A 23,617-nucleotide genomic window follows, 5' to 3' on the forward strand; every position below is an offset into this window, starting at 1 on the left:
TGTACCCAAGTACCACATTTTGGACTCTTTTGTTGACTATGAGGGCTACTCCATTTCTTCTAAGGAATTCTTGCCCACAGTAGTAGATATAAAGGTCATCTGAATTAAATTCCCCCATTCCAGTCCATTTTAGTTCACAGATCCCTAAAATGTCGATGTTCACTCTTGCCATCTCCTGTTTGACCACTTTCGTTTTACCTTGATATATGGACCTAACATTCCAGGTTCCTATGCAATCTTGTTCTTTACAGTACTGGACTTTACTTCTATGAGCAATCACATCTACAGGTGGGAGTTATTTTTGCTTTGGCTTCATCTCTTCATTCCTTCTGGAACTATTTCTCCACTCTTCTCCAGTAGCATACTGAGCACCTACTGACCAGGGAAGTTCATCTTTCAATATCATATCTTTTCGCCTTTTCCTAATCTTCATGGGGTTCTCAAGGCAAGAATACTGAAGTGGTTTGTCATTCCCTTCTCCAGGGGACCACATTTTGTCAGAACTCTCCACCATGACACGTCCATCTTGGGTGGCCTATATGGCAGGGCTCATAGTTTCACTGAGTTAGACAAGGCTGTGATCCATGTGATCATTTGGTTAGTTTTCTGTGATTGTCAGAATGCAAAGTAAAATAAGAAAACAATAATGTAAAAATGCTGTAATACCTATGATACCTTTGTTTCTGAAGTGCCTCCCTCTTCAAAAAGATCTGAGTTCTAAAACTAAGATACCTGTATTTCTTCAATTCTAAGAGCGCACAAAGATTAATACTGACAAGTCAAATGGGGAATAAGGTTAACAGCTCTCACATTCAGTATGTAAACTTGTCTATCTTCAGTACAGAAGCCCCCACACACCCTTAAATGTGCCTGCAATGTGATAATCCAGAAAGTCTCTCTTTTACCACCACCAGGGGAAAACTTCTAGTGTTCTCTTAAGGTCAACAGCTATAGTTGTACACGAAGGGATCATGCTCCAAATCCAAGAAAGGCCTTTTTTCCATAATCTACATAGGGTTGCTGCTGCTACTGCTGCTGAGTCACTTCAGTCATGTCCGACTCTGTGCAACCCCATAGACGGCAGCCCACCAGGCTCTCCCGTCCCTGGGATTCTCCAGGCAGGTTGGTTCCCACCAATTCCCTACTGCTGGCTCAATCTTCTCAGATCTAATCTATCACTTTTCATCCATCTACTTTATAGCTTAGAAAAGTAGATACTGTCTCTCCTCCCATTCTTTCGCCTTTTAAAAATCACTTTCCTGTCATTTTCATGACATTAAGGGAGCAAGATAACTATACATATTCAGTCTATCCTTAAAAAGTGTTTTTATATCATTTACCACTGTGTGAAAATATTTATTAGTTTATTTAGTTTATCGCCTCAGCTATTGTGCCCTGTTCCCCTCAACACAACACACAGAGCAGAATTCTGTCTTTTCCACTACCTTTAACACAGCATCTAGCACACAGTAGATGCTAATAGAAAACTATGCTTAAAAGCACAGAAGAGTTTTGGCAACAATTTCTGGGATATGACACCTAACACAAAAGCAACAAAATAAAAAACAAGTACAACTATATCAAATGTACAAGCTTCTGCAAACCAAAGACATGATCAACAAAATGAAAAGGCAACCAACAGAATGGGTGAAAATATTTACAGATCATATATCTGATAAGAGGTTAATATATAAAATACTGTACATAAAGAATTAGTATAATTCAATAGAAATTTTTTAAAAAATGAAATTTTAAAATGGGCAAGGGATTTTCCAAAAAAGATATTCAAATAATCAACAGGTATATGAAAAGGTGTTCAACATCACAAATCATTAGGGAAATACAGGTTAAAACCACAAGAAGACATCACTTCACACTAGTCAGAATGGTCACAGTCAAAAGGACAAGAAAGAGCACATGCTGGTGAGGACATGGAGAAAAAGGAACCCTTGTACCCTGCTGGTAGGAAAGTAAACTGGTATAGCCACTATGGAAAACAGAATGGAGGTTCCTCAAAAAAATTAAGAATAAAACTATCATGTGATCCAACATTCCCACTTCTGGGAATATATCCAAAGGAAATTAAACCACGATGTCAGAGAAACATCTGCACTGTCACACCCAATGCAGCATTACTTATAACTGCCAAGATATGTTGATAACCTAAGTGTCCATCAGCGCATGACTGGATAAAGATGTGGTGTGAAAGTGAAAGTCGCTCAGTCGTGTAGGACTCTGAGACCCCATGAACTATACAGTCCATGGAATTCTCCAAGCCAGAATACTGGAGTGGGTAGCCTTTCCCTTTTTCAGGGGATCTTCCCAACCCAGGGATCGAAACCAGATCTCCTGCGTTGCAGGCAGATTCTTTATCAACTGAGCCACAAGGGTGGTATATATACATATAATGAAATGCTATTCAGCCACAAAAAGGAAGGAAATTCTGCCATTTGTGACAACATGGATGGACCTCATGAGCAGTATAATGAAATAAGTCAGAAAGAGAGATAAGCACCATATGATCTCACATACATATGAATCTTAAAAGAACACACAAAAACACCAAGCTTACAGAAAAAGATCAGATGCATGGTTACCAAAAGCAGGGAACAGGGGAAATTGAATCAAGGTCAAAAAGTACAATTTCCACAACCTAAATGTCCACTAACAGAGCAATGGATAAAGAAGAGGTGATAAATACACACAATGGAATATTACGCAGCCACAAAAAGGAACAAAATGGAGTCATTTGTAGAGACATGGATGGACCTAGGATGTCATACAAAGTAAAGTTTAAGTCAGAAAGAGAAAAGCAAATATCAAATATTAAAACATATACATGGAATCTGGAAAAATGGTATAGATGATCTTATTTGCAAAGCAGAAATAAAGACACAGACGTAGGGAACAAATATATGGACACCAACGGTGAGGGGGAGAAATTGGGAGAATGGAACGGACACATATACTCTATTGATACTGTGTTTAAAATAGATAACTAGAACTTCCCTGACGGCTTAGAGATAAAGAATCCACCTACCAATGCAGGAGACATGGGTTTGACCCCTGATCCAGGAGGATCCCTCAGGCTGCAGAGCAACTAGGCCACAACTACTGAGCCTGTGTTCCGGAGTCTAGGAACCGTGACTTCTAAAGTCCGTGTGCCCTACAGTCCGTGCCCCATGAGAGCAGCCACCACAACGAGAAGTCCTCTCACTGCAACTGGAGAGCAGCCCCCACTCACCACAACTAGAGAAAAGTCTGGGCAGCAATGAAGACCCAGCACAGCCAAAAGCAGACAAATGAAATCATATTAAAAATGTTTAAATAAATAGACAAAACAGATAACTGTGAGAACGCACTGTGTAGCGCAGGCAACTCTGCTTAATGCGGTATGGTGACCGGAATGGGAACAAAGTCCAAAAGGGAGGGGTTATATGAATATGCATAGCTGGTTCATTTTGCTGTACAGCAGAAACAAATACAACATTATAAAGCAACTATACTCCAATAAAAACAGTTTTAAAAAAATAAAAAGGGAAAAAAAACAAAAAAGTACAAACTTACAATTTTAAGATAAGTAACGAGGATACAATGTATAACAAGATAACTATAGTTAACACTAGTGGATGGTATATCTGAAAGTTGCTAAGCAAGTAAATCCTAAAAAAGCTCTCATCATGAAAAAAAAAACCTTTTCTTTTTTCTTTTATCTATATGAGATGATGTTAACTAAATTTATTGTAATAATCATTTTACAGTATATGTGTATCAAGTCATTATGCTATACACCTTAAACTGATGCAGTGCTATACATCAGTTTTGGCTTCCCAGGTGGCACCAGTGGTAAAGAATCCTCCTGCCAATGCAGGAGACACAAGAGACACAGGTTTGACCTCTGGGGAGGGAAGATCCCCTGAAGACGGGAATGGCAACCCACTCTGGTATTTCTCGCCTATAAAATCCCATAGACAAAGGAGCCTGATAGGCTACAGTGCATGGGGTCCCAAAGAATCAGACACGACTGAACAATTAAGCAATGATATATCAGTTACATCTCAACAAATCTGAAGGAAACAAAAGCAAATAAAAGATAAAGCCATCCCACTTCCCCCGCCCCCCCAAAGAAACCACAGGAGAAATTCCCACCATGAAAAAAGACACAATAGGGAGCCTCGTTTTAGTCAGCTCAACCTCAACTACTCCTTTCTTCCACTAAGAGATTCCCATTCTACTCAGTTTCATCCAGATCTAAGCTATGTTAATCAGAATCAATCCACGGAATTTCTTAAAAATCAAGCTGAGAGGCTCTTTTTCTCCTTTTATCAAAAAACATAAATTCGCAAGTACAGGTGACCACATTATCTGCCATGGGATAAAAATCCAATAAAAGAAAATCAAACCTGTCCCAAAGAAACAGTCATGAAAAGTAAAACAGAAACTCTCCTGACAACATCCAAATGCCTGATTTCATTTCCTTATAGTCACCAGAGAAGTGATGGTTCCTAACACTTGCTTGTTAAGCTCTTCCTTTTTATGTGTGTGAGCTTCTCACTCCCTTATTCTGTCAATTTATATCCCCTTTTTGTTCAAGGTAGTTAAGGATGGGTATCTGCTTATATTAACGTATACAGTCTTTATTCAAATGGAGCATACTCAATTCCTAACTAACACACGCAAATTCTCATTTTATATGTTTTACGTTTATTTACCTGAAATAAATGTAACTGTTCACTTATTTAGATTCCATTACATGAAAACAGGACATAATTTTGTTTCAGTTCCCATCTTTCTAAATGCCCTTAGTTAAGCCATCGACTACTGCTACTGCTAACCAACACCTGCTGGAAGGATTTTATGTAAATTAAAATAATCCCTATTTTCTCCTCCAAATCCCACATGTGAAGAGGTGAAGATTCATTAGAAGAAAAAAGATCAATAATAATTGTTCCCTATTAAAATGAAGCTGTACTTTCTCATGATCTGAACACTCAGCTTTTGTTAATAAAAACTGGACACTGCAAGTAAGTTGTATTATAAGGAATTTGTTCTTTCTTTGAATTGAAAAAGGGAAATCTTATAAGTGGTAGCTTGCAGATGACTCCTGCTGAATAAAACTGGACTGACTGACTAACACTACCCTATTATTATAAATATTTCTATTATCTTATTAAAATAAAGATTTTTAAAGTTCAAGGGCCACTTACTGCTTCCAGTTGTTTCTTCTTCTGCACTAGTAACTCCAGCATGAGGTTGACATTGGCCAAATCAAGGTTATCTTGGTCAGTTCCCAACAAATCCTGAAATATTTGCCACCTGTGGCCATTCTAAAAACAAAGAAGAAACCCAACTTAACAAAACTGTTTTAGAGAATCAAAAACAAATGTTTGCTATTTTCTAATATGTTTATTACATATCAAAAATAAACTATAATGTTCCAACCTATTCCTTCCCAGCTAGTGGCTCCCCAATGCCTTCTAATTATAATTTAATCACTATTTCTCCCTTAAATAAATTTAAATGATATGAAAGGCACATTCAAGATATGTCAAGTCATCTTCTCTAAAGGTGTAATTCCCTTCAAAACAAGTGCCCAGATTTTAATTACCTGTCTAACCATATTTTCCACTTTGTATTTGATAAGGTAATAATTTAAGTTCACTTGCTTCAGTAATTTGGGGTTAATCCTCTTAAACTGAGTCTTTTAAGTTTTTTTTCCCTCAAATGACCACCCACAGTTTCATCCTGCCATATAATTCTTTAAATGCAATGTGTTACAAGACAACTGACTCAGTATTACCCCACCAGACCTTTCAAAAGAGTAAATTCTAAACAATTCAGACAAAAGAAAGCTGTTTATTGACTAGGATAATCCTAGATCTCCTTTAAGAAAAACCAGTAATATGCTAAGCTTGAATACCCATTAATATTAAGCCAATGAACAAAGCAAAATGAAATTTATTAAAAATAGTAATAAAAAAGTTGAAACATACGGTGCTACTCACTGAGTGGTCCAATTTGAACCTCTTTTCCTCAAATCTTTGCTTCTGTTTGAGAATGAGCTCATTCACTGAAAACAAAAACAAAACAAAAAGCACATATAATCTGTATTTTTATTAAATGATCTAACTGTTCTATTTAAATGGATTCTATTTAACTTTAAAAAGTCTAAAATGTCAGAAAAAAAAATGCTAAGCAGACATGCTTTTTTTTTTCATACTAGAAACAGTTTTGCCACAGCTACTACTACAACTACCACTATTATTACCATCACTATTACTGCAGAAGGGAGATTCTTCAGAATATGCACTTTCTCTTTCATGTGTCAGTGATGCCACTAGCGGCATTTGGAAACAGTTCTTGCCTGTAAGAGACCATTCCACACTCTACACGGTAACTGGCAGAGTCTATGAGGGAGGCACTAGAGGTTTTCATTTGTTGTTCTTTTTGCTGGTGACTTTTCTATAAATATCATGGCAAACACAGTCAGTTACCTATCCAAAAGCCATTCTAACCCTTTTTTAAAAAATAAGAACATGAGGGGCTTCCCTGGCCCTCCAGTGGTTAAAACTCCACACTTCCACTGCAGGGGGCACCAGCCTGATCTTCCAATGGTTAAAACTCCGCACTTCCACTGCAGGGGGCGCCAGCTTGATCCCCAATCGGGGAACTAATATTCCACATAGCGCTCAGTGTGGTCAAAAAATTAAAACAAATAAAGAAAAATAATAAATAAAGAAAAATAAGAATATTATTTTTTCCCAAATGTCAGAATGCCAACTGTCATATGCTTTCAGAGAGCCTAGATCCCTCCCTGGCCCTACGGAATGAAGCTTAACTTAACCTAAATCCATCTAGTCATAGCCTCTTGACAGTGACTGACAAAATGGTTAACTACTAAGACCTCGTTTTGCCCAATAAAGGGCATGCTGTCTTTCAGAAGAGAAGGCTTGAACGAGTTCTTTGTCTGCCTTCATCTAGGGATGGTACCTGGAGTCACTTTGAGCCACCCTGCATCTCTCTTGAGGGGAGCCAGCCAAAGGACCAACACATCTGCTGGGGAAGGAAGGCCAGAAGGACGGAGAGAACTTGATCATATCACTGAGATATCAAATTAACTCAATCTAGAAACTCTGTGTAAATCAATACATTTCCCTTAATGTTCCAGCCACTTTTAATAGATTTTTCATCTTTAACACCCAATTGATTAAAGAAAAAAAAAAAAAAACTGAAAGAGAAAAGAGCAACTAGCACTAAGCCAGTTTAACGTACTAGTCTTTAATTTACAGACGCTATCCTATGGGTTATTCCTTGCATTTCAGAGATGAGGAAATACTAGAAAGAGCACAAGAAAGGTACTCACGGTGACATATAATATATGACAAAGCTAGGATATAAGCCTATCTAATACTTCCCACCATACCACAATTTATTACAAATATTTTCTAAAAAATCAGAGAGATACCAGGGCCACGCTAGAAACCAAGGTTTAAAGATAAGACTCAACCTAAGTAAGACTTAAAGACGCAAGCAACTAGGAGTAAGCAGACAAACACATACAATGCACCAGTTATAATAGGACAGTCAGGACCACCACTGATACGGATTTAAAAAGAACACAGGACAAGGAGCTATTAAAATGTTAACGAGACTTCACACATAAGGTGACATTGGAACTGGGCCATAATAAGCACACAGAGACTCACTAAACAGGAAGAGAAGTGGAAAAGAATTCAAATAAGGGTGTGTGAGAAACTCCCTGGTGATCCAGTGGTTAGGACCCACTGCCCTGGGTCTGCAGTCAATCTCTAGTCAGGGAACCAACGCCCAACAAGCCACATGGTGTGCCCCCAAAACAGGGTGGGGTAGCGGTGGGAGGGAGCAGTAGGGTAAAAATCTCATTTAAGAAATCTCATTTAACATTGGCCATGAATGTTCCAAACCCTTATTTGTAATTCACTGAATCCTTATAATAACTACAGTACTAAGAACAAATAATGTCTTTCTCAGACGTCCCTGGTGGTCCAGTAGTCAAGAGTCCATCATGCAATGCAGGGGACACAGGTTTGATCCTTGGTTGGGGAGCTAAGTTCCCACATGCCATGGGGCAATTGAGCCCGCATGCCACAACCAGGGAAGATTACATGTTGCAATGGAAAGCCCACACTCCATCACAAGGACAGCACAGCCAAAAAAAAACCAAACAAAATGTCTTTCTACTGCTAAAGATTTCATTCTAGCAACTGTCATTTAAGAGGCAAGATAGCAAAGTAAAAGCACATACTCAAGTCAGGACCAAATCCCAATTCCATCATTTACTGGGGCTGTTGAACTTTATACAAGTTACTCGCCTTCTCTGTGCCTTAGTTCCCCCACGGGAGGAATACAGATGACAACAACTACCTGTGTCCTAGGACTGAGAATGTAAAAAGTGCCTGGAAAAGTACTTGGCAGTAGTAAAGACATTATATGTGTTGGTGACTTTTTGTATAGCAGAGATTTTAAATTTTGCATGTATGTTGTCTTTTACATTAAAGAGTAAGAAGGTCATTCATTAGGGAGCTAAGACCATTCAATTTACAGATTTTATCCACAGAGAACACTAGAAAACAGATTGCTGGAGGCGGGGTGGTAGGGGTAGGGGGGTAGCTGGAGGTCGATCATACATCACGGAAGGACAGGGCGAGCTAGAGCAAGCCCTCGTAGGAGTGAAGGAGAGCAACTGCAGAGGTTGCAGGAGACACACCCCCTCACCCTGCATGAGCCTCCCAGCAACAGCAGAGAAAGAGAGCCCAGTTTCCGCAACCCCCAGTCTCACTTGCCCACAGCCCTACTCTGTAATTTCACGTTCTCAAGCTTCAACACTGCTTCCCAGTCCTAGCTGGTGCCTGGAACAGCTTCAGGCTCAACAAGGGACCTAACAGGTCCCCATTACTGAACACACTGGGACAAAGAACAGCCTGGTAAGGGGAAGGGTCCCCAGAACTCCCTACATGTGAGAGGAAGAAGCCTCTTGATGAAAGTGAAAGAGGAGAGTAAAAAAGCTGGCTTAAAACTCAACATTCAAAAACAAAGACCATGGCATCCGGTCCCATCACTTCATGGCAAATAGATGGGGAAACAATGGAAACAGTGGGCTCCAAAATCACTGCAGATGGTGACCGCAGCCATGAAATTAAAAGACACTTGTTCCTTGGAAGAAAAGTCATGACCAACCTAGACAGAATATTAAAAAGCAGAGACATTACTCTGCCAACAAAGGCCTGTCTAATCAAAGCTACGATTTTTTCCAGTAGTCATGGATGGATGTGAGAGTTGGACCATAAAGAAGGCTGAACGCCAAAGAAATGATAGTTTTGAACTATGGTGCTGGAAAAGACTCTTAAGAGTCCCTTGGACAGCAAGGAGATCAAACCAGTCCATCCTAAAGGAAACTGGTCCTGAATATTCACTGGAAGGACTAATGCTGAAGCTGAAGCTCCAGTACTTTGGCCACCTGATGAGAAGAACTGGGAAAGATTGACGACAGGAGGAGAAGGGGATGACAGAGGATGAGATGGTTAGATGCCATCACTGACTCGATGCACATGAGTTTGAGCAAACCCCAGGAGCTGGTGACAGACAGGGAAACCTGGCATGCTACAGTCCATGGGGTCACAAAGAGCCAGGACACGACTGAGTGACTGAACTGAAGAACAAAGAGGACAGAAACGCAAAAAGTGAGATTTGTGCCCCTTTTGGGGGAAAGGGGAAGGAAAGAAGACAGAGGAAGAAGAAAAAGGAGGAACTGTAGTGTAGGGCTTAGGGCAGGCAAGGAAAAAATCAAAATACCTATCTTGACAAAAAAAATGCATGAGTCTAAAGACCAGAAAACCGAATCTGCTTGTGTTTGGAGTGTATGACTTCCAATTCTTTTCTTTCATTAAAACTGAAGAAAGAAGTGGATTTGTTAATGATTATGGAAGGTTGTGACTGGTGATAGAAACAAAGTCCGATGCAGTAAAGAGCAATATTGCATAGGAACCTGGAATGTCAGGTCCATGAATCAAGGCAAATTGGAAGTGGTCAAACAAGAGATGGCAAGAGTAAATGTCAACATTCTAGGAATCAGCAAACTAAAATGGACTGGAATGGGTGAACTTAACTCAGATGACCATTATATCTACTACTGCAGGCAGGAAATCCTCAGAAGAAATGGAGTAGCCATCATGGTCAACAAAAGAGTCTGAAATGCAGTACTTGGATGCAATCTCAAAAACGACAGAATGATCTCTGTTTGTTTCCAAGGCAAACCATTCAATATCACAGTGATCCAAGTCTATGCCACAACCAGTAATGCTGAAGAAGCTGAAGTTGAACGGTTCTATGAAGACCTACAAGACCTTTTAGAACTAACATCCCCAAAAGATGTCCTTTTCATTATAGGGGACTGGAATGCAAAAGTAGGAAGTCAAGAAACACCTGGAGTAACAGGCAAATTTGGCCTTGGAATACGGAATGAAGCAGGGCAAAGGCTAATAGAGTTTTGCCAAGAAAATGCACTGGTCATAGCAAACACCCTCTTCCAACAGCACAAGAGAAGACTCTACACATGGACATCACCAGATGGTCAACACCGAAATCAGATTGATTTTATTCTTTGCAGCCAAAGATGGGAGAAGCTCTATACAGTCAACAAAAACAAGACCGGGAGCTGACTGTGGCTCAGATCATGAACTCCTTATTACCAAATTCAGAGTTAAATTGAAGAAAGTAGGGAAAACCGCTAGACCATTTAGGTATGACCTAAATCAAATCCTTTATGATTATACAGTGGAAGTGAGAAATAGATTTAAGGGCCTAGATCTGATAGATAGAGTACCTAATGAACTATGGAATGAAGTTTGTGACACTTTACAGGAGACAGGGATCAAGACCATCCCCATGGAAAAGAAATGCAAAAGAGAAAAAAGCCTGTCTGGGGAGGCCTTACAAATAGCTGTGAAAAGAAGAGAAGTAAAAAGCAAAGGAGAAAAGGAAAGATATAAGCATCTGAATACAGAGTTCCAAAGAACAGCAAGAAGAGGTAAGAAAGCCTTCTTCAGCGATCTATGCAAAGAAATAGAGGAAAACAACAGAATGGGAAAGACCAGAGATCTCTTCAAGAAAATTAAGAGATACCAAGGGAACATTTCATGCAAAGATGGGCTCGATAAAGGACAGAAATGGTATGGACCTAACAGAAGCAGAAGATATTAAGAAGAGGTGGCAAGAATACACAGAAGAACTGTACAAAAAAGATGATCTTCACGACCGGGATAATCACGATGGTGTGATCACTCATCTAGAGCCAGACATCCTTGACTGTGAAGTCAAGTGGGCCTTAGAAAGCATCACTACAAACAAAGCCAGGGGAGGTGATGGAATTCCAGTTGGGCTCTTTCAAATCCTGAAAGATGATGCTGTGAAAGTGCTGCACTCGATATGCCAGCACATTTGGAAAACTCAGCAGTGGCCACAAGACTGGAAAAGGTCAGCTTTCATTCCAATCCCAAAGAAAGGCAATGCCAAAGAATGCTCAAACTACCGAACAATTGCACTCATCTCACACGCTAGTAAAGTAATGCTCAAAATTCTCCAAGCCAGGCTTCAACAATATGTGAACCATGAAATTCCTGATGTTCAAGCTAGTTTTAGAAAAGGCAGAGGAACCAGAGATCAAATAGGCAACATCTGCTGGATCATTGAAAAAGCAACAGAGTTCCAGAAAGACATCTATTTCTGCTTTACTGACTATGTCAAAGCCTTTGACTGTGTGGATCACAATAAACTGTGGAAAATTCTGAGAGAGATGGGAATACCAGACCACCTGACTTGCCTCTTAAGAAATCTGTATGCAGGTCAGGAAGCAACAGTTAGAACTGGATGTGGAACAACAGACTGATTCCAAATAGGAAAAGGAGTGCGTCAAGGCTGTATATTGTCACCCTGCTTATTTAATTTCTATGCAGAGTACATCATGAGAAATGCTGGACTGGAAGAAACACAAGCTGGAATCAAGACTGCCGGGAGAAATATCAATAACCTCAGATATGCAGATGACACCACCCTTATGGCAGAAAGTGAAGAGGCACTAAAAAGCCTCTTGATGAAAGGGAAAGAGGAGAGGGAAAAAGTTGGCTTAAAGCTCAACATTGATCATGGCATCCGGTCCCATCACTTCATGGGAAATAAATGGGGAAACACTGGAAATAGTGTCAGACTTTTATTTTGGGGGGCTCCAAAATCACTGCAGATGGTGACTGAAGCCATGAAATTAAAAGACGCTTACTCCTTGGAAGAAAAGTTATGACCAACCTAGATAGCATATTCAAAAGCAGAGACATTACTTTGCCAACTAAGGTCCGTCTAGTCAAGGCTATGGTTTTTCCAGTGGTCATGTATGGATGTGAGAGTTGGACTGTGAAGAAGGCTGAGCGCCGAAGAATTGATGCTTTTGACCTGTGGTGTTGGAGAAGACTCTTGAGGGTTCCTTGGACTGCAAGGAGATCCAGCCAGCCCATTCTGAAGGAGATCAGCCCTGGGATTTCTTTGAAAGGAATGATGCTAAAGCTGAAACTCCAGTACTTCAGCCACCTCATGCGAAGAGTTGACTCACTAGAAAAGACTCTGATGCTGGGAGGGATTGGGCGCAGGAGGAGAAGGGGACGACAGAGGATGAGATGGCTGGATGGCATCACCGACTCCATGGACGCGAGTCTGAGTGAACTCCGGGAGTTGGTGATGGACAGGGAGGCCTGGTGTGCTGCAATTCATGGGGTCGCAAAGAGTCGGATACGACTGAGTGACTGAACTGAACTGAACTGAACTGATGGCAGGTTAAAAATTTTTTTTTTTTTTTTTTTTTACTGAATGAGTGCTTCTTTTTTTTGAAGTATGTAATTCACAAGAAGGTCAAAGAAATAAGTGACAGTGCTGGAACAAAGTTCCTTCAATCCCCATGAAAGTATTTATGTACGCTGAGTTTCTCATGAGTTACCCTTTTCAAAATAAAAAGGAAAAGTCTTAAACTTACACAATGTTATATGTCAATTATATCTCAATTTTTTTAAAAAACTGTGATGATCCTAAATAAATAAAAAAAATATAAATGAAACTGAATCCCTGTCCTAGTAATAACTATCAGTGGCAATGGAACTAATTGAGAAGAACACCATCACACATTAAGCAGCCACTTTCAATAAATTTTTATGTCTAATACTTTATAAAATTTGTACATATTTATTTCATCAAATGCATATCGAATAATTACAAATCAAAAAAATACATTCAAAAGTTCAAAAGAAGCTTCAAAGTCTGTAATTTCTATTTTCTGTTACAGAAAAGTATGACAGATAAATCAGTAAGAATTTCAAACATGTATATGTGTGTGTGTGTGTGTGTGTGTGTGTGTGTGTGTATTTTTTGGCCACACTGTCCAGCATGTGGGATCCTAATTTCCCAACCAATGATTGAACCTGTGCCCCCTTGCATTGGAAGCATGGAATCTTAACCAGAGAAGACCCAAAAATACATAATGACAAAATTATGTGGGCAATTTGCAATTTAAGCAGAAATTCAAAGGGACAAAACACAAAATTTCTCATTGTTAATGCAAAGTCTTTATTTTTGAAACAATGATAAGTAGCAAATCACTATACTATTCAGTTTCCATTAGATACATTTTAAAAAGAGATAAATGTTTATTTTTAAATAACCATATTTATAATACTTTTTAAACTATATTCTTTACAAGCACTGAAACTTACAAAGAAAAATCTGGATGCTAATTTAAATATGGCATCAATGTGGGAAGTACATCATTTTTCAGAATTTTCATGTGTCATCCAAGCAAAAAGGTTTGAAGATCTTTTTGAAAATATGTAGCCCAGCCCGCTAGCCATGACTCAAGTAAATGTAAAGCATTAAAAGTGAAGGATCCTAATCTATCAATAAAAATATTAGAATACCTCAGAATCATATAACTTACACTTATTTTACGATGCTCAAGAGGAAATCTGACATTACTTTTAGAAGGCTCAGCATTTTTCTAGTCCAGCAAAGAACTACAGGCATTATATATATCATGTGATCTCAAACTAAATCAATGGGAATAAATTTTTTTTCTCCAGTACAGAAAAAAACAAGTGATATACCATTTTCAGAAACAGATCTCAGTAGCTTCCTGAGTGCACAGGAACCTAAGGATTTGACTGTCACTGTACAAAGGTAAAGACTGGAAAGGGTGACAGGCAGTGAGACAGAATAAATATATCAGGATGAAATGTTATTTCTATGGCTGACATAAATACTCATACTGGAAGCTGCATTATAACTTAGACTTCAAATCTGGGCATAAAATACTTAACGCTTAAATTACCCAAAACCAAAATTCTTTACCCATATAAAGAGAAGATTAAAAACTAGATCATAATGAAGATAATGTCTAGCTAAGGAAATCAGTAATTATGACTTTTACTATTCACTCAATGTATATATTTGAGAATATATAAACTATGAAATTACATCTTAGTGTTAATATTCTCACATTCCTTCCATATGGTGTTCTCACCCTATTTAGAAATTTACATAAGAGAATTTCTAACTTATGGTCTCATTAAGGAATACTGCCTGAAATTTTTGGTAAATACCAAAATCTTAAGACCACTGATTTCCTTGCTGCATTTAACCATTCCAAAAGAAGGAGTAGTTTTCCAGAGTTATAAGAACTCAAAGAAACGTGATTCTAAAACTCATAAACTAGCATCTATCCATGTTTGTACGTTCAAGGACAAAGGCTTCTGCTCTGCAGGACTTCGGTTTCCCTAACTCAGCTCATGAAGTCCAGTCCCACAGAGCATCAGCAGTCAGTATTTCTTCTTTTCCTAAGTTCACTCTCCTAGTTTGTCACAAGACTTTCTCTATCTAGAAGAGTTTGGTATTTCACCAGAAAATCATCAAAATATTTTCTTCAGGGTTCCTTTCTGCTATGCAACCATCCAATAGTTTATTTTCCTTTATGAAAAGATATTGGAGTGCAGTGAAGAATCAAAGAGAAGAAAGGGTTGAAGTCAATGGAATTTCAGAACAGAAATAAAAAATGGAAAGCCATGGCTAAACAGGTTCCATGCCATGATTTAGTATTATAAAACACCAAACAAATCAAACTGCAACTGAAGCACAGGGCGGTCAGAATCTATATGTCCTTACCTCTAAGTATGTTACACTTTAGAAAGAAGAATTATCCTTTCTGATATACAAAACCAATAGTGCCCTACTTCTTGCCTATCCACATCTGAAAATTAATCTTCCTTCACAAAAACTCAAACTGAAAACATTCCACACAACCTAAGGCTTTTCAACATGTAAAATTTCTAGACTTTCATAACTGGTCTCTGACTAGGTATTATTCCCAACTACTTGCCATTCACCCTAAGGGTTCCCTATTTGTGTCCATCTGCTCCAGGCACCATTCCTCCCTCAAATGCTCCATATCCATGCCTTCCTTTCCCCAGTTTTCTTTTCAATTGTCTCCCTAGACTCCTGTTCCCTCATCCAGGAGTCCTCATACTCAACTTTCCCCCCTCTTCCCATTCTCCGTTAACTTTTCCCTCCACTGCTTCTGCCCCAAAACAGAATCAAGAATGCAGAACAAGATACAGAGACAGGGGTCTGGAACTCTGGTATTCTCCTACAGCCTCACATTCTACCTAGCTATCAATGTAATCAATGTCACAACCCAAGAAGACAGGGAAAGCACTCTGGTGACCAGGACAGAGAGACATGCTTACCTCTACGTTATGTTCTCTAAATAAATTAGTGCTAGCACAACCTTTTGGGGACTGAATATTTTTAAAAATTAAAAATCATTCCAAAGACTCACCCAAGAAATTAGGATACAGATGGTCAATATTATCCACAACGTAGTTACACTTGGGACATCTATTATTATCCTCCAAACTCTGATGAATACACTTGTAGCTATTAACAAAGAAAAAATAAAATAGGCTTCATTAAATCAGTGACTAATTAGCAAACTGGTCACAAAATAATGCCTATTAGTTTTCTATTCCTCATTTTCAACATAAGTAATCTAGCAGTTATCAAGTTTATTTCAGCTTATACTTCTATATCATAAAAAGGTACATAGGACATTTATTAGATAATAGTATATGAAAGTTATTTAAAAATAAACTCAAGTAACAAGCCTACAGGATATAAAATTTAAAATGTAAGTTTATGCAATTTAAATGGTACATAACAATAGGAAAAAAAACAAAAGCCTACAATTTAGTTAAGCAAACAAACTGTGTTCTTGGAGTGCTGATATCCTTAATATAAGAAGAGCTCATTCAAATAAAAAGAAAATCAGAGAACAGAAAAATCAACAAACCAAAAATTAGTCAATAAACATGGGAAACACCACCTTCACTAGGATGATAAAGTGACTTAAAATTATATACTTCCTTTTACCAATCAGAATAGAAAAATAAACAAAAGGCTATCAGAGTTAGGAGTACATGTACAAATGAATAATTTCATATGCTGTTGCAGGAAATTTAACTACCATAACTTTCTAGAAGACAACTTGCATGGAAAATTCTTAAGGCTGTGAAACCTCTTTGATGCAGTGATATTACTTCCTGGAATTTATCTTTAGGAAATAAGCAAATATATATAAGTAGAAAAATTTTCAATTCAAAGTTATTTGTAAACAGCAAAATAAGTTAGAAGCAACCAAAACATTAGGAAATTGACTACATAAATTTGTAAACATCAATCCAATGTATAGAGCCAATAAAAATCCTAATATGTAACTATAAACCATGAAAAATAATAACTATTACAGGCCTGGCTAGAGAAATAAGATTATGATAAATTTTTCCCTTCTCAGATTATTTATTTCTGTAATGCTTGGCTTTTGACAATTGTATATTGCCTTATAATAAAAACTTTGAAAATGTCATTCAACTAATTAGAAAAGAAATATCAAATTGACATTATGAAAATAATCATTACATTACTAGGGTTTCCCGGATAGCTCAGTTGGTAAAGAATCCACCTGCAACGCAGGAGACCCCAGATCAACTCCTGGGTCAGGAAGATCCACTGGAAAAGGGTAGGCTACTCACTTCAGTATTCTTGGGTTTCCCTTGTGGCTCAGCTGGTAAAGAATCCGCCTGCAATGCAGGAGATGCTGGGCTCGATTCCTGGGTTGGAAAGAACCCCTGGAGAAGGGATCGCTACCCACTCTAGTATTCTGGCCTGGAGAATTCCATGGACTATATAGTCCATGGGGTCGCAAAGAGTCAAACACAACTGAGCGACTTTCACTATGTCACTGAATAAAAATAACCTTTAACACAGTGGATACAATTCCATTTCTGTTTTAAAAAATTGTGTATGTGTATATTTCTTTAAATTTTTTAATTTCATTTAATTGTAGTTGATTTACAATATTTTGTTAGTTCCACATGAGCAGCTTCAGATTCTTTTCCATTACAGGTTATTACAAGGTACTGAATATAGTTCTGTGAACTAAACAATGGTAAATCCTTGTTGTCTATTTTATATACAATGCTGCATATCTATTAATCCCACACTCAATTTATCCCTCCCATCCCTTTTCCCTTTTGGTAACCATAAGTTGTTTTTTAGGTCTGTCTGTTTCTGTCTTATAAATAAGTTGTGTTATTTTTCTATATTCAGCTTATAAGTGGTATTTGTCTTTCTCTGCCTGACTTACTTCACTTGATCTCTAGGTCCACCCATGTTGCTAAAATGCCAATGTTTTATTTTAATGGCTGAATAATATTCCACTGAATATATACCACATCTTCTTTATCCACTTATCATTGGTTGATGGATATTTCCGGTGCTTCCCTGTCTCAACTACTGTAAATAGTGCTGCTATGGACATTTGAGTGCATGTATCTTTTTGAAGTAGCATTTTCTCAGGATATGTGCCTAGGAGTACGACTGTAGGATCATATGGTAACTCTGTTTTTAGTGTTTTCAGGAATCTCCAGACTGTTTTCCACAAGGGCTGCACCCATTTACCTTTCTACCAATAGTGCAAAAGGGTTCCTTTTTCTCCACACCCTCTCCAGCAATTACTTATTTGTAGACTTTTTGATGATGGCCATTCTGACCAATGTGAGATGATACTTACTGTAGTTCTGATTTTCATTTCTCTACTAATTAGCAATGTGGAATATCTTTCCACCCAATTGATGGCCCTCTATATGTCTTTTTGGAGAAATGTTTATTCAGGTATTCTGTCCATTTTTTAATTGGGCAGTGTTTTTTTTTTTTGACACTGAGATTCATGACCTGCCTGTTTATTTTGGAATTTAAGCCCTTGTTGGTCACATCATTTGCAAATATTCTTTCCCAGTCTGTATGTTGTTTTTTCATTTTGTTTATGGTTTCCTTTGCTGTGCAAAAGCACATGTTTGATTAGGTCCCATCTATTTATGCTTGCTTTTATTTTTTTATCTTTTGCCTTGGTAGACTGAACTAAGATAACATTAGTGTAACTTAGGTCAAAGAATGTTTGCCTATGCTTTCCTCTATAACTTTTACGGTACCATCTCTTATATTTAAGTCTGTAAGTCATTTTGAGTTTATTTTTGTGTATGGTATAAGGGAGTGTTCTAATTTCATAGATTTATATGCAGCTGTCCAGCCTTCCCAACACTACCTGCTGAAGAGACTGTCTTTTCTCCATTGTATATTCTTGCTTCCTTTGTTGGGATTAATTGACCATATGCATGTGGGTTTATTTCTGGGCTCTCTATGCTGTTTCATTGATCCATACATCTGTTTTTGTGCCACCATGCTGTTTTGATTACTGTAACTTTGTAGTACTGTTCAAAGCCTGGGAGGGTTATGCTTCTAGCTTTGCTATTTTTCCTCACAATTGCTTTGGCAAGTCGAGGTCTTTTATGGTTCCATATAAATTTTAGGATTATTTGTCCTAGCTCTGTGAAAAGTGCCATGGATAATTTGATAGGGATCACATTAAATATGTACATTGCTTTGGGAAGTGTGGCCATTTTAGCAGTATTAATTCTTCCAATCCAAAAGCAGGGAATATCTTACCACTTCTTTGTATCATCTTTCCTTCATCAATGCTTTATCATTCTCAGCACACAGATCTTTCATTATCCTTTGTTGTTGCTGTTCAGTCATGTCTGACTCTTTATGACCCCATGCACTACAGTTTGGTTAAGTTTATTCCTAGGTATTTTAATTTCTTTAATGCAATTTTAAATGGGATTGTCTTGTTTTTACTTTCTCTTTCTGACATTTCATTGTTAGTGTAAAGAAACACAACAGACTCCTGAATACTGATCTACCCTGCTACTTTGCTGACTTCATTCACTAGTTCTAGTGGTTTTAGTCGTAGCAATCAGACAAGAAAAAGAAATAAAAGGCAAAAGTAAAGGAAAGAGGCAAAACTGTCACTGTACGCAGATGACACGATACTCTGTAAACAAAAAATCCTAGAGACTCGACACCAAAACTGTGTGCATTTAAATGCGTACATTTAAAATAAGTCAAAAAAGACGTTCACCACAATGTTAACAGTATGTGCCTCTGGGTCATACAATTATGGGAAACTTTTTCTTTGGCAGTGTCTACAAGTCTCTACAGTAAACATGTACTGCTCCTAATAATCAGGAAAAAAAGTTCCTTCTAAGATTTTATTAGAGTGATTTATGTATATAAAGATGATGCCTAAAAAAAGACAATATCTTTTTTTAACATTTCATTTTACGTTGGAGTATAGCTGATTAACACTGTTGTGTTAGTTTCGGGTGAACAACAAAATAATTCAATCACACATATATATGCATCTACTCTTTTTCAAATTCTTTTCTCACTTAGCTTGTTATATAATATTGAGCAGAGTTCCCTCTGCTATATGGTAGGTCCCTGTTGGTTATCCACTGACAGTACCTGTTTTATTCTGGGTCCAAATTGCTATAAATTTACTTCACCTTCATAAACTGAAGGAGATTTTTGTATCTGCCTACTTTCTTCCACCTTATCAAAACAAAAACCTACAACTATCAAGTTGCTCTGTTCTCGTTATTATCTACTTTCTCATCTCACATTTGTTACTGGAAGACAAGCAAAAGAGGAGGATGTGACAGAGAATCACTGCAATGGTGGTCTTTGGCACAGCACAGGGACCTAGAGATTAAACATCTGGCATATAAAAGGTACTCACACAGTGGACAAATGACTTGCACAGTGTTCCAGAAACAGTATCACCACCCTGCCCTCTGGAACTATGACCAGGCTAGGAATACCATATTACCACAAGATAGATTCCATATAGGAGAAAAAATTTCCTACATGGAAATTTCAATGAAAGAAATAGTGTTTTTTTTTTCATTTTAATGTTAAATTGCTTTTATTTTTATTGCAAGGGAAAAGCATAAAGAAGATATGCAAATACAATAGATTAAAAGTTCCAACATGGAAACATTTATAGTCTGCTTAGGGGAAAAGGAAATGAATTAATATTACCAGAATACTTGCCCACATGACAAGACTTAATCCTTAAAAAAAAAAAAAACAAAACAAAACTGCAGGGAATTCCCTGGAGGTCCAGTGATAAGAACTCTGCACTTTACTGCTGTGTCCCAGGTTAGATCCCTGGTTGGGGAACTAAGATCCCACAGGCCACTCTGTGTGACCATCAGGAAATAAAAGACACCTACATGTTCAAATAAAGCAAGTCAAGAAGGAGAGAATCTGAGAAGGTTATTAAAGGTGGGAGACAGGGGCTGACAGATAAGCAAAAGAAGGACATTTGGGGTTATAGCAAATAGCTTTTGAAAAGAAATGCTAGTTAGAAAATGAGCAAATAAAATGATGAGAATAAACTAAATTGTTAAGACAGAGAGTTTATCAATATAAAAATTGTTTCTGAATCCAGTAGAATATTCCCCTCTCCTTTCTTCAACCCCCAGATCATATCTCTTGTCATTAAGCTTATTACCATTCCATCCTCTCCCAGAAGGAAAAAAAGAAGTCTCGGACACAACCAGAAACAGAAGCTCAAATGACTTTTCTGCACTGTACTTCATAATACCCAACTAAACTGTAAAATTTAAATGTATCAAATTACATCCCACTATACAAAAGTGCAGTGATGATAAGATGCATCAAATTTATTTTATAACATCTACTACCTCAGTACCACCTCAGGTAGATCCTCTCTAGTTTGAGAAACAGTAACTGTCTTATTCTGTACTTAATCTGTGTTTATGTCTCAGAGCAGCTCTATTTGCTAATTAAAAGCAGAGATTTGTTTCATTTATCTCTCTACCCTCAATATCTAGCCTAATATCCCACTGAAGAGTTGGAACTCAATAAATGCTGAATACATGAAAAAACAGATATAAACACAAAAGAGACATACTTCTGTTGCCTTCCGGGTCATATAAAATACTCCAAGAAAGTTTCAGTATTTCTTATCACATGCATTCATGCTAAGTCGCTTGAGTCATATTCAACTCCTTGCAACCCTATGGACTGTAGGCGCTGGGCTTCTCTGACCATGGGGATTCTCCAGGCAAGAATACTGCAGTGGGTAGCCATGCCCTCCTCCTGGGAATCTTCCCAACCCAGAGGCTGAACTTGCGACTGATATCTACTGCACTGGCAGGCAGGTTCTTTACCACTAGCATTGCCTGAGAAGCCCTATCACAGTAACTCTAATTCATTCTCATTCATCTATCTACCTGACCAACACAAGTCCAAATGCAATGCTGTGGATTCCAAAAGAAGAGAAAGTACCTCAACTAGCAATCAAAATAGGTGAGCATGAAGAGATAAGAAGGATATATATATTTGGGGTCCACCTGAGAAGTTTTCAATAGCTACTCACACTGCAACTCTTAAAAAAACTTAGTACCACAGTGTGCTGACATAAATGGGTAGTACCTGTGTTCCCTAGAAAGTGTAGATCTGATCACAAAGAATGACTATTTCTCCACAGATGTATATAGTTGTTCTGTTTCTCCTATTAAGTGCTTACCTACCTACAAAATACAATAGATTTTTCTGTCTGAGTCAACAGGGATGAATAGATAAAGAAAACTGAGTTATTAGAAAATTCTCAAAAAAGAACGGGGTACAGAAAGAACAGATTAGTACCAGCGGTTATATATAACAACCTGGTACTAGTAAAGTACAAGATGGTCGATTAGTCAAAAGTCCCAACAGGCAAAGTGACCCTCAGGCTTGATCACAGGTATGCTGTGATGACAAGACTGAGGGACCCTATTAATTGTAACTAATTTTTAATAAAGCAAAATAGTAAATCAGCCATTGGTATACATGAGGTCAGAGAAGCAGGGGACAGTGGACAATGTGGAGGCCGCAAGGGGGAAAGAGAAAGAATAAGCCTTATCTCTATACCACATAGAAGCCAGTTTTTTAAAATGACGTCACTAAGTTTAAGTTAGACTATAGCTAACATTAATAGCAGATTCACTGTGAAGTGGGAATGAATAAAGAGAAAGAACTTCCTGCTTTATGGTCTCCAACATGTTACTAGGAAAGACTTATCATTTATAAGTGGGACCAGAAATAAATAGTTAATGTGACTCAATTTGATTTAGTGTTAATAATCTGGATTGAGCCTTCAAGCGGCATACAGCTTGACTCCAGGTTACCAGCCCCAGGATTCAAGTTAGCAAAGAGTTGATACAATAGGCTACTTACTGTTCATGACTAAAGTTCCGTAGGCCTCACATAATAGATAAGGTAAATAATTATGAGCTTTTGCTTTAAACAAAAGTGCAAAATATTTAGGGGCTTCCCTTGTGGCTCAGTTGGTAAAGAATTTGCTTATAATGCAGGATACCCAGGTTCAATTTCTGGGTTGGGAAGATCCCTTGGAGAAGAAAATGGCAACCTACTCTAGTATTCTTGCCTGGAGAATCCCATGGGCTATAGCCTGCTAGGCTCCTCTGTCCATGGCGTTGCAAGAGGTGGACATGACTTAGCAACTAAACCACCATCACCATAGAATATTTCATAGTTTATCAAGCCTGGGACTGGGATTGTCAGACTCCAGGTTTACTGGCTCCTGCCAATGTTATTATCTCTACCCTACCAAAAACTGCTCTCTGGTAGGTACTTTAAAACATAATCACATCAGAGTGTAACACAGTAACCTGAACTGTAACAAGGATCTAAACTTTATTTTTATTTGAAAGACAAAAAGGGTATTTAAGAAACCAATGGGGCTTCCCAACAATGACCAGAAGACATATCATGAAGATTACAGGACTCACTGAAAAGAGTAGGACTGTCTAGTTACAAAGTCAATTAGTAATTTATTATATTTCACAACTTAGTGAAACAAGATCTCTGAACTGATTTAGCAGACTCTTAGGCTTTTTTTAAATGCCACAGTAAATTGTAAGTTAGAGGAGGGCAATTAGGAAAAATGAAAACCTCACCTTACAACCTGTTTTCACACTTCCCTTTCAAATCTGTGAAAGAAGAAGAGGTGACAAGACACGAAGACAATGGGGTTGAGGGCTGGAGAGCAGCAGCAGAAGATAGGCTG

At 38.0% G+C, this 23,617-nt stretch overlaps 1 protein-coding gene across 2 annotated transcripts in view; it reads right to left on the bottom strand.

The window, feature by feature from the left end:
- Nucleotides 1–23,617, bottom strand: part of COP1 (COP1 E3 ubiquitin ligase) — a 230,527-nt gene that overhangs the window by 179,176 nt on the left and 27,734 nt on the right. The window contains exons 3-5 of one of the 2 annotated variants that reach the window (XM_052653649.1): nt 15,902–15,999; nt 6,006–6,070; nt 5,208–5,327 (exon numbers count right to left, since the gene is read on the bottom strand). In XM_052653649.1, the coding sequence (XP_052509609.1) occupies nt 5,208–5,327; nt 6,006–6,070; nt 15,902–15,999 (283 nt within the window). Of the gene's footprint in view, nt 1–5,207; nt 5,328–5,993; nt 6,071–15,901; nt 16,000–23,617 lie in introns of both variants that reach the window. The other variant, XM_052653648.1, reaches the window with a different exon arrangement.

This window comes from Budorcas taxicolor, chromosome 16 (genome assembly GCF_023091745.1).
Source record: "Budorcas taxicolor isolate Tak-1 chromosome 16, Takin1.1, whole genome shotgun sequence".
In the NCBI taxonomy this organism is placed as follows: Eukaryota; Metazoa; Chordata; class Mammalia; order Artiodactyla; family Bovidae; genus Budorcas; species Budorcas taxicolor.